At 60.9% G+C, this 10,973-nt stretch overlaps 1 protein-coding gene across 1 annotated transcript; it reads right to left on the bottom strand.

Moving 5' to 3' along the window:
* Positions 1-4,144: 4,144 nt before the first annotated feature.
* On the bottom strand, positions 4,145-9,445 carry LOC112060704 (killer cell lectin-like receptor subfamily F member 2). Its single transcript, XM_024112377.3, has 6 exons — positions 9,216-9,445; positions 8,269-8,358; positions 7,363-7,524; positions 6,330-6,484; positions 5,760-5,872; positions 4,145-5,078 (listed from the first exon to the last, which is right to left on the bottom strand). The coding sequence occupies exons 1-6, from the start codon at positions 9,298-9,300 to the stop codon at positions 4,958-4,960; spliced, it is 726 nt and encodes a 241-aa protein (XP_023968145.2). The 5' UTR covers positions 9,301-9,445; the 3' UTR covers positions 4,145-4,957.
* Positions 9,446-10,973: the final 1,528 nt, after the last annotated feature.

Here is a 10,973-nt window from a genome sequence, read left to right as displayed (position 1 = left end):
TAGTGGGCAATGAGAACTTGCCCCCAAAGTCAGACCCTTCCTGCCCATCAGTTAGGGGTTGATTGATGCCCTGAAGTAGGAGGGTTTATAGCCCCTGCCAAAGTATTTGGTACTTCCTGGCCTTTTGGTTGGTCTCGTTCCTCTTATATGTGTCCTGATCCTTCACTGAGCCCTGCTAAGCTCATGGCCCCAGTGAGATCCTGTGGCAGTGAGTTCCACAGGATAATTGTGACTGAGCATCAATTTTAAATTTGAGGCCTCTCAATGTCACTGGCCGTCCCACCCCCAGTGTCACACCCATGCTGCAGACTGATGCACCCGGACAGATAAAGTTATAGCCTTTGGTGACTCACCACACACCGCCAGCAATATCACAGACAGGATGAGATTCCCAACCCCTAGAGCGACCTGAAGCCAGCCAGGACACTGACGGGAACCTGTAATGAAACACAAGCAGAGCCAGGCTGAATTAAGGCCCAGCCTTAATGGGTTAGAGTAGCGGGGGCTCGGGCCCAGGACGCCTGGGTTCTACCGCTGGCTCTGGGAGGGGAGTAAGGTCTGGTGGTTAGAGCAGGATGTGAGTGGGAGCTCGGACTCCTCTGTTATAATCTCAACCCAGGGAGGGCAGTGGGGTCTAGTGGGTCAGAGCAGAAGGGGCTGGGAGCCACGCCACCTGGGCTCTAGTGCCAGCTAAAGGAGGGGAATGGGGACTAGTGAAAGATTTTTTCCCTTGTCTGTGCCTCAGTTTCCCCCATTGACTCACCTTTTTGGCTTCCAGAGGGGAAAGCTCCCCGTGAGCGCTCCCACTCGCGCTCTGTCACTTGGGGGATCCCCCACGCTCTTTACCTCTGTCCGCGGCGCTCCCCCACCCTGTGATATAACCACATGGCCAGACTCTGCCGTCCCCTGGCCTGTCTCTGGGGGGACATGGAGCCCATAGGTGGGAAGCAGGGGGTTGAAATCGCTACCTTGGTTCCCCCCTGGGGACGGGCCATCCGATCTGCCACGCTTGGGACGCAGGTTCAAAGCCGTGTAGCCCTCCTCGTCCTCCATCATGCCCGAGTGAGAGGAGGCGGCGAAGACGCAGGCAGGGGTGAGGGGCTGGGCTGAGATCACACAGGAAGCTGAGCCGCTGGGCTGCAGCCGTGTGGTTGGGGGGGCCGTGGTCAGAGGCTCCGGCCTGAATTTCCTCTCTCTGCTTTGGCAGATGTTGGCTCTGTCACGCGAAAGTTCCCAGCCAGCCCCGGACACCCCCATCCTCCACTCTCTGAGGGGGATCCGCTGCCCTGACACCAGGGTGAGGGGCGCAGTGTCAACAATCTGAGCTCTGTGGACAGGGTCAGAGCCTCAGCAGGTGCCGCTCAGAATCAGTCCCACTGATCGACCCCAGCCCGGGATCAGGCCCAGCGAGTGCCTGAAAACCCCTTATAGCCAGAGGGAAACAGCTCAGAGCGCTGGGATGAGACCGACCCCCTCCTGGGCCTGCAGTTCCCAGCTGCGCCCCTATGTGGCAGCCCGCCATGGGGAAGGGGAGAGCACGGGGTGTGTGACTCCGGAGTGACAATTTGCATGGGATCCCGGCGCCAAACACCACCCGCCGGTCAGGGGGGCTATGACACTTCCCTGCGTCACCCAGCACGGGGGTGAAATGACCAGGGCCAGAATAGCCATAGACAGGCTGTGCCCCTCACCCTGGCATCAGGGCGGCTGCAGGCTGCATCAGGGTGGGACGGGGGCGACCATCACTGGCTGTGACCAGCCCCTGCGCACCTGAGTTGACTTCTGCGGCAGCAGCGAGCCCGAGGCCGGAAGCTGTGACCAGCATCTCTCCCCCGCCCCCCAGCTGCAGCTTCCTGTGTGATCTCACACCACTGCCCCTCGCTGCCCTCCCCCAGCACCTGCCCCACAGCTCCTCCCTGCACCCCCCCCAATCTCCTCTCTCTCCAGCACGACGCAGGACGAGGAGGGTCCCCAGCACTGAACCTGTGGCCCCAGAAGGGTGTGTGGGTGTCCCATTCCCAGCCCGGAACCAAGGTACCAAAATTCCCCACCTCGCCCACATGGGCTCCGTGTCACAGCAAAGGGCCAGGGTGGGGGCTGCCACCCCAGGGCGGGGAACGGGGGGAGAATCTGACTGGAGCCGGGATAGCACTGGAGATGGGCCAGCCTGGGCCGGGGGTGGGGGAGCGGCTGATTCTACAGACCCCTGCGCCCGGGAATGACCTGACTCCAGATCCCAGCTGGGGGGAACTGGCCGTAGCTCCACTGGGGTCAATGGGGCAGATCCCAGCTGGGGGGAACTGGCCGTAGCTCCACTGGGGTCAATGGGGCAGATCCCAGCTGGGGGGAACTGGCCGTAGCTCCATTGGGGTCAATGGGGCCGATCCCAGCTGGGGGGAACTGGCCATAGCTCCATTGGGGTCAATGGGGCAGATCCCAGCTGGGGGGAACTGGCCGTCGCTCCACTGGGGTCAATGGGGCCGATCCCAGCTGGGGGGAACTGGCCGTAGCTCCATTGGGGTCAATGGGGCAGATCCCAGCTGGGGGGAACTGGCCGTCGCTCCACTGGGGTCAATGGGGCCGATCCCAGCTGGGGGGAACTGGCTGTCGCTCCACTGGGGTCAATGGGGCAGATCCCAGCTGGGGGGAACTGGCCGTAGCTCCATTGGGGTCAATGGGGCAGATCCCAGCTGGGGGGAACTGGCCGTAGCTCCATTGGGGTCAATGGGGCAGATCCCAGCTGGGGGGAACTGGCCGTCGCTCCATTGGGGTCAATGGGGCAGATCCCAGCTGGGGGAACTGGCCGTAGCTCCACTGGGGTCAATGGGGCAGATCCCAGCTGGGGGGAACTGGCCGTCGCTCCATTGGGGTCAATGGGGCAGATCCCAGCTGGGGGGAACTGGCTGTCGCTCCATTGGGGTCAATGGGGCAGATCCCAGCTGGGGGGAACTGGCCGTGGCTCCATTGGGGTCAATGGGGCAGATCCCAGCTGGGGGGAACTGGCCGTCGCTCCATTGGGGTCAATGGGGCAGATCCCAGCTGGGGGGAACTGGCCGTAGCTCCATTGGGGTCAGTGGGGCAGATCCCAGCTGGGGGAAACTGGCCGTAGCTCCATTGGGGTCAATGGGGCCGATCCCAGCTGGGGGGAACTGGCCGTAGCTCCATTGGGGTCAATGGGGCAGATCCCAGCTGGGGGGAACTGGCCGTCGCTCCACTGGGGTCAATGGGGCAGATCCCAGCTGGGGGGAACTGGCCGTAGCTCCACTGGGGTCAATGGGGCAGATCCCAGCTGGGGGGAACTGGCCGTAGCTCCATTGGGGTCAATGGGGCAGATCCCGGCTGGGGGGAACTGGCCGTAGCTCCATTGGGGTCAATGGGGCCGATCCCAGCTGGGGGGAACTGGCCGTAGCTCCAGTGGTGTCACCGCTCTGTGCTCCAGCTGACGGGACGGGACACTGGGCTGATTTACACCAGCTGAGGATCTGGCCCCCTAAGGGCAGAATCAGGCCCCGACGTTGCCAGTGAAATTTCTGCCCCCGACGCTCCTGTCCCGCAGCGTCTCCCCCAGTTCTGCGCCGGTCCCCACGGCTCCAGCGCGCGGCTCTGGCTGGGATCGTGTTGAGCCGGGTGGGGAAGTGCCTGGGGAGAGACCCCCCACGTCAAACTCCCTGCGGCTGGGGCCCTCTGCCTAGGATCCTGCCCCTCCGCCGCCCCACTGACTCCAAGGGGGCGTGGCCGGCGCAGGGAATGCAGGTTTGGGCCGTGTACATTTCGCCCGTTTACTCACCTGGGCCCCCCATTCACAGCGAGAAGAGGCTCACAGAGCAGATCCATCTGTGCTCTGTGTCCATCTGGCCGCCTGGCACATGGGGCCCCCGTGTTAGAAACAAATCCAAGGCCGTGTTCTCATGGGCTAGGGGCACCAGGCGCGGCTCCCCCCTCTGCCTGCCCCACTCAATGCGACGGGCTCCCTGCTGGTGCAGCGGGGACAGGAACGGGGCCCAGGGTTTGTGCAATTCAGGCTGGTGCAGTAAAGACCCAGGGACCGTGTCTGGGGCTGAAGAAGCTGGTTCCCCAGCTGCCCTCGATCCCCTTGGGTCTCAGCCGAATTGTAGTAACCCTTGTAGGCTCCTAACCCCCCTGGACACCGGTGCTCTTTGGGAGGTTTCCCGGGCCGCTCCCAGGAATGGCGGAGCCGGGTGGGATCGGAGGGGGAGGGGTCGATCAGGCAGCTGGAAAGGGACGCAGATGCACCACCGGGCTGGGGATCTCGGGAACCTGCCTGAAAGAGTCTGCGTGGCCCAGTCATCATCTCCCCGTGTCCCCCTTATACAGCCCCTGGGAGAGCTCCCGCCGGTTCCCTCGGATTGCAAACCTCGTTGCAGGCTGGGATTTCCTGGACACACATGGGCCAGCAACCGACAGGCCGGAGCCAAAGGCGGCCGAGGTGGGCATAGGGCAAACGCTATTTACCTCTCTGCATTCTGAAAACTGACCATTTATTCCTACCCTTTGTTTCCTATCTTTTACCCAGTTACCGATCCACGAGATAACTTTCCCTCTTATCCCATGACAGCTTACTTTGCTTAAGAGCCTTTGGTGAGGGACCTTGTCAAAGGCTTTCTGAAAATCTAAATACATTGTATCCACTGGATCCCCCTTGTCCACATGCTCGCTGACCCCCTCAAAGAATTCTAGTAGATTGGCGAGGCGTGATTTCCCTCTACAAAATCCATGTTGACTCTTCCCCAACAAATTATGTTCCTCTCTGTGTCTGACCATTTTGTTCTTTACTATAGTTTCAACCAGTTTGCCCGGTACTGAAGTCAGGCACTGAGCACTGATGAGCTTTGAGATCTTCACATGACAGGCACCACATGAAGTGTCAAAGATCATTCACGATGGTTTTAGTGATGAAAGGCTCCTTCCCATTAGTAAAGAGCCCTGGATGCCCCGCTCAGAGCGGGACAGCGTCTCTCCGGCAAATCCAATGAAGTACAGAGCTGCAGGCGTCAGAATGAATCCATTTCCCCCACACCGCCCCGCAGCTGTTCTCAGCCGGGCCTGGTGCCTGGAACCTGCGGGACAAAGGAGAGGGCCCCTGCCAATGTGTGTGGGTCCATCACACGCAGACGATAGCGGCTCTTCCCTGTTCCAACGGGATCCGCAGCCGTCATCTCCTCCAGCTCTGCCCTGGGGCTGCCCCCTCTCCCCACTGTCAGGGCCCTGGCCAGGGTCTCGAACGGCCTGTCCCTGCCCAGAGCCCAGGGACCTGCTCCAGCCTCGTCCTCCCTGCTGGGCTAGGCCCTGTCCATCTCCCTCCCCTGCCCTGGGTCTCCTCCCCACCGGGCTGTGCAGACGCTGCCCCCTCCTGGTCCTCTCCTGCCTCTCTGACTGCTCTGTGTCTCCCACTCCCCCTGCCCCATTGTCTGGGGGATCCCCAGGGCTCTGGCCTGGCCCCTTTGCTTTTCTCACTCCACACCCATCTCTGAGCCACCTCCCCCGCCCCCAGGGCTCCAGCCACCATCTCTGTGCTGGGGGATGGGCAAATCTCTCCCTGCCCCATGGCCCTGTCTGCTCCCTCCCAGCCCCCCTCAGCCGGGCTCCCCAGCCCCCCTCCTGGGGTCTCAGCATCATCTGACACTGAACACGGCTCCCCCTGAGCTCCCGACCTTCCCCCCAAACCTCCCCCATCCCTGGCTCTGGCCCCTTCTGCCCACAGAGGGGAGGGAAAGTGTTTGACTCAAGGAATCACTCACAGGCTCTGATCCAGCCGGGAACCGTCCACCCAGATCCAGGCCTTCTCCGGGGAGGAGATGGACAGTCCGACCCAGAACAGATGTGAATGTTTTGTCAGGTCCTTTATGAACTCCTGCAGTGAGTGTGTGACAGGCAGCTGGTGACCAGACGTGCTGTCGGGCTCTTTTCTTGTGAATCCAGGTTATCAACAACGTCTGTCTGTCCATCTATCCCTATATACACCCATTATCCATCCCCATACATCTATCCCCATACACATCCATCTATCTATCCAACTATCCCCCATAGACACCCCTCTATCCATCCATCCATCCATCCCATTCCATCCCCAGTCTCTCTATAACCACCTGTCCTCACACACACCCAGCCCCTCTCTCCAGCTCAGCTGCGTTGGGCACACCCCAGAAGGAGGGGTACACCAGGGGAGGGTACCAGTGGCTTTAAGCCGCCTTTGAGTGCCCCTGATCCTGGGTCTAGTGATTTAGGCTGGGTTTGTCAAAGCTGCCTAGGGGGTTTGGACACCCCATTATCAACAATTAATGTGAATGGAGTGTCCAAATCCCCTTTACCAGCTCCTCGGGGTCCTGGATCACCAGCAGCTGGGAGTCCCTCGCTGAGCAGTCGGCGCGGCTCTCGGTCCACGTTTTACGTCCTCTGGAGACCCAGTAGCACTTGTCCCCGCGCAGCTGCCAGTCCGTGGGGCAGAGTTTGCACCCAGAGCCCCCTGCAGAGAGACAGGCGTCATTAATGCTCTGAGCCCTCTGGGCCTCATTCCCAGCTACTCCTGTCATGTGACTGGGGCAGGAACGGGATTCAAATGGGTTTGAGTCCCCTTTGTGCTCCCTGAAATCTGGGGCTGGGCCAGGCCCTGCCTGGCTCCTAGTTTAAGTTAGAGCAGCCTTGGGGTTCTCTGCCTTATCCAGTGCTCCCGTGTGGGCCCTGGGGAGCAGAGAACACTCACAGTGCACTGCGCTCTAGCCACACTGCCAAACTGTCCCTATTTTGGGGGTTGGGGACAGGGTGGGTGAGGGCCCTTACCCCAGCTCCACACCAGCCTGAGAGGCCCCCCCACGACGGGGGAGATTCTCAGGGGCCCATGGACCCACTTTAAGGCCCCTTTACACTGTCAGAATGGCCTAGAAGAGTCTTGGAATAATTAGGGGGAAGGGGTGGTGTTAAACTGGGAACAGGAGGGGAGGCTGGGACCCAGGGGTGATGGGGAATGGGAGGGGACATGGGGCCCAGATGTCAGGGAACGGGAGGGGGTGGGACCATAAGACAATCTCTCTAATGAGATGTGAAACCCCCAGACACACACACTGAAAAAAAATGGACAGCTTTGTATGACATTGTTATTAAAATCTTCATGGCTGGGTATTACCCTGAATGGCCACTAGATGTCGCTGCCCCATGCACAGTCCCAGTTGAGGCAGGTACATTCATGGCCTGGCACCGAGCGGGGCTGGTGGCTAGATCGGTGCAGCCAGCAGGGGGCGCCGTGTCCCTGCCCTGCAGGATCCCCAGGGGCTGGGACGGCAGCTGGGTTCCCACTGGCCGTGCCCGGGGCGGAGGGCGGCTCAGAGACACACGAGCTGGGGTTACCTGCTGGGCCGGGCGGGGCCGGGTGACACAGACGTTGGCTCAGCTGGGATCGGAAATTCTCCAGGCGGGTGCTGCATTCTGCTGTGCTGGGGTCTCTGCTCCCAGCTCCGGCGCTCCCAGGGGCTGCCGGGGTCGGTCCCTTCTCAGACACCAAGTGGGAAACTGCAAAGCAGCGTCGGTCGGAGTGAGGGCGACTGGTCAATGCTGTGGGAGTTGCTGGTAAAACCACCAGCACAGAGCCTTGCGGAGACACAGGGCCTGCCCCAAATCCTGTTCAGCCCCATTACCACTGACTCCAATGGACTTCGGAGCAGCCCCAAAGGGACACGGTCTGAAAAAGTGTCCAGGATTGAAAATCACTGGGAATTAGGTGCCTAAATCCATTGGGCTTCTCTGCAAACCCAGCCAGTGTTTCACCCATTCTCACCCTCAAACACCCCCCAGAACTGGCTGCGTTGGGATGGCCAGACTGAATCAGACCTGGGGCCCATCTAACCCGGTATCCCATCTCCAAGGGTGGACAGCCCCAGCTACTTCTGAGCAAGGGGCAAGACACCCCCTAGTGAACAATGAGAACTTGTCCCTCAAGTCAGACCCTTCCTGCCCATCAGTTAGGGGTTGATTGATGCGCTGAAGCAAGAGGGTTTATAGCCCCTGACAAAGCACTCTGGTACTTCCTGGCCCCCAGTTGGTCTCATATATGTGTCCTGATCCTTCACTGAGCCCTGCTAAGCTTATGGCCCCAGTGAGATCCTGTGGCAATGAGTTCCACAGGATAATTTTGACTGAGATTCAGTTTTCAATGTGCCGCCTCTCAATGTCACTGGCCGTCCCTCCCTCAGTGTCGCATCCACGCTGCAGACTGACGCACCCGGACAGATAAAGCTACAGCCTTTGGTGACTCACCACACACCGCCAGCAATAGCACAGCCACTGCCAGGATGAGATTCCCAGCCCCTAGAGCGACCTGAAACCAGCCAGGACACTGGCGGGAACCTGTAATGAAACACAAGGAGAGCCGGGCTGAATTAAGGCCCAGACACTCTAGATCCTGGCCTCAGGCCCCAGCTCCAGGAGTCAGGTGATTGTATAAGGGTCTCAGCTTTCATTTAGAAGAGAAAGGCAGTTTTCAGGCCCCACGGCTGGGGAGAAAAGATTGAAAATGTGACCCCAAGTGTTACTGATACAGCAACGCTGCCTGAGTTTGCAGAGAGCCTCCACCGATGACTCTGAGAGCAGGGCTGTGCTCCATGAATCGCAAGAACCTCTGCAAACCCCACCTGAAATCCTGGTTTCTATGACCAGATATGGGCAGGAAACGAGGTCTAGTAGGTTGGAACAGTAGGGCTGGGAGCCAGGACTCCTGGGTTCTAGCCCCAGCTCTTGGAAGGGAGTGAGGGTTAATGGGTTAGAGCAGTCAGGGCTTGGGGGACAGGAAACCTGGGCTCTATCCCTGGCTGTGGGAGAGGAGTGGGGTTTAGTGGGTCAGAGCAGGGGGGGTTGGGAGCCAGGACACCTGGGTTCTATTCCCAGCTTGGGAAGGGGAATTGAGTCTAGTGGGTGTGTCTTCATGAAAGATTTTTTCTCTCATCTGTGCCTCAGTTTCTCCCATTTGACCCACCTCTTTGACTTCAGAGGGGAAATCTCCCCATGAGCGCTCCCACTCTCGCTCTGCCACTTTGTGGATCCCCCACGCTCTTTACCTCTGTCTGTGGCCCTACCCCACCCTGTGATATAACCGCATGGCCAGACTCTGCCGGCCCCTGGCCCCTCTCTGGGGTCCCAGCCTCGGCTCTGCGCCTGCTGCCAGGACATGGAGCCCATAGGTGGGAGAAGGGGATTGAAATTGCTACCTTGGTTCCCGGCTGGGGACGGGCCACCAGAGCCATCCCGCTTGGGCCGCAGGTTCAATGCCTTGTATCCTTCCTCGTCCTCCATCGTCTCCAAGTGAGAGGAGGCGGTGAAGGCGCGGGCAGGGGGTGAGGGGCTGGGCTGAGATCACACAGGAAGCTGAGCCGCTGGGCTGCAGCCGCGTGGTTGGTGGGCCGTGGTCAGAGACTCAATCCTGAGTTTCCTCTCTCTGCTCTGGCAGATGTTGGCTCTGTCACGTGAAAGCTCCCAGCCAGCCCTGGACGCCCCCCGTCCTCCACTCCCTGAGGGGGATCCGCTGCCCTGACACCAGGGTGAGGGGCGCAGTGTTAAAATCTGAGCTCTGTGGACAGGGTCAGAGCCTCAGCAGGTGCCGCTCAGAATCAGTCCCACTGATCGACCCCAGCCTGGGATCGGGCCCAGCGAGTGCCTGAAAAGTTAAACCCGTTATAGCCAGAGGGAAACAGCTCAGAGCGCTGGGGTGACCGATCCGCTCCTGGGCCTGCAGTTCCCGGCTGCGCCCCTAGGTGGCAGCCCGCCATGGGGAAGGGGAGAGCACGGGGTGTGTGACTCCGGAATGACAATTTGCATGGGATCCCGGCGCCAAACGCCACCCGCCGGTCAGGGGGGCCATGACACTTCCCTGTGTCACCCAGCAGGGGGTGAAATGACCATGACCAGAATAGCCATAGACAGGCTGTGCCCCTCACCCTGGCATCAGGGCGGCTGCAGGCTGCATCAGGGTGGGACAGGGGCGACCATCACTGGCTGTGACCAGCCCCTGCGCGCCTGAGCCGACTTCTGCGGCAGCAGCGACCCCCTGAGTCCGGACGCTCTGACCAGCATCTCTCCCCCGCCCCCCAGCTGCAGCTTCCTGTGTGATCTCACACCACTGCCCCTCGCTGCCCTCCCCCAGCACCTGCCCCACAGCTCCTCCCTGCACCCACCCCCCCGATCTCCTCTCTCTCCAGCACGACGCAGGACGAGAAGGGTCCCCAACACGGAACCTGTGGCCCCAGAAGGGGCGTGTGGGCGTCCCGTCCCCAGCCCGGAACCAAGGTCCCAAAATCCCCCCTGCCTCGCCCACATGGGATCTGTGTCACAGCAAAGGGGCAGGGTGGAGGCTGCCACCCCAGGGCGGGGAACAGGTGGGAGAATCTGGATGGAGCCGGGATAACACTGGAAATGGGCCAGCCTGGACCGGGGGAGGGGGAGCGGCTGATTCTACAGACCCGACCCCTGCGCCCAGGAGTGACCTGACTCCAGATCCCAGCTGGGGGGAACTGGCCGTAGCTCCATTGGGGTCAATGGGGTCTGATCCCAGCTGGGGGGAACTGGCCGTCGCTCCACTGGGGTCAATGGGGCAGATCCCAGCTGGGGGGAACTGGCCGTCGCTCCACTGGGGTCAATGGGGCAGATCCCAGTTGGGGGGAACTGGCCGTGGCTCCATTGGGGTCAATGGGGCAGATCCCAGCTGGGGGGAATTGGCCGTAGCTCCACTGGGGTCAATGGGGCCCGATCCCAGCTGGGGGGAACTGGCCGTGGCTCCATTGGGGTCAATGGGGCAGATCCCAGCTGGGGGGGAACTGGCCGTGGCTCCATTGGGGTCAATGGGGCAGATCCCAGCTGGGGGGAACTGGCCGTGGCTCCATTGGGGTCAATGGGGCAGATCCCAGCTGGGGGGGAACTGGCCGTAGCTCCACTGGGGTCAATGGGGCAGATCCCAGCTGGGAGGAACTGGC

The sequence above is a fragment of the Chrysemys picta genome, chromosome 12, assembly GCF_011386835.1.
Source record: "Chrysemys picta bellii isolate R12L10 chromosome 12, ASM1138683v2, whole genome shotgun sequence".
NCBI lineage: Eukaryota > Metazoa > Chordata > Testudines > Emydidae > Chrysemys > Chrysemys picta.
The sequence above is the reverse complement of the archived record's forward strand: the minus strand, read 5'-3'. Positions and strand labels throughout refer to the sequence as shown.

Coding starts and splice junctions, on each gene's coding strand:
- LOC112060704 (XM_024112377.3), bottom strand. CDS start 9,300: ATGGAGGACGAGGAAGGATACAAGGCATTGAACCTGCGGCCCAAGCGG. Junction 8,359..9,215: donor GTCCCCAGCCGGGAACCAAG/GTAGCAATTTCA, acceptor GTTTCATTACAG/GTTCCCGCCAGTGTCCTGGC. Junction 5,873..6,329: donor TCCAGGACCCCGAGGAGCTG/GTAAAGGGGATT, acceptor CACTCACTGCAG/GAGTTCATAAAGGACCTGAC.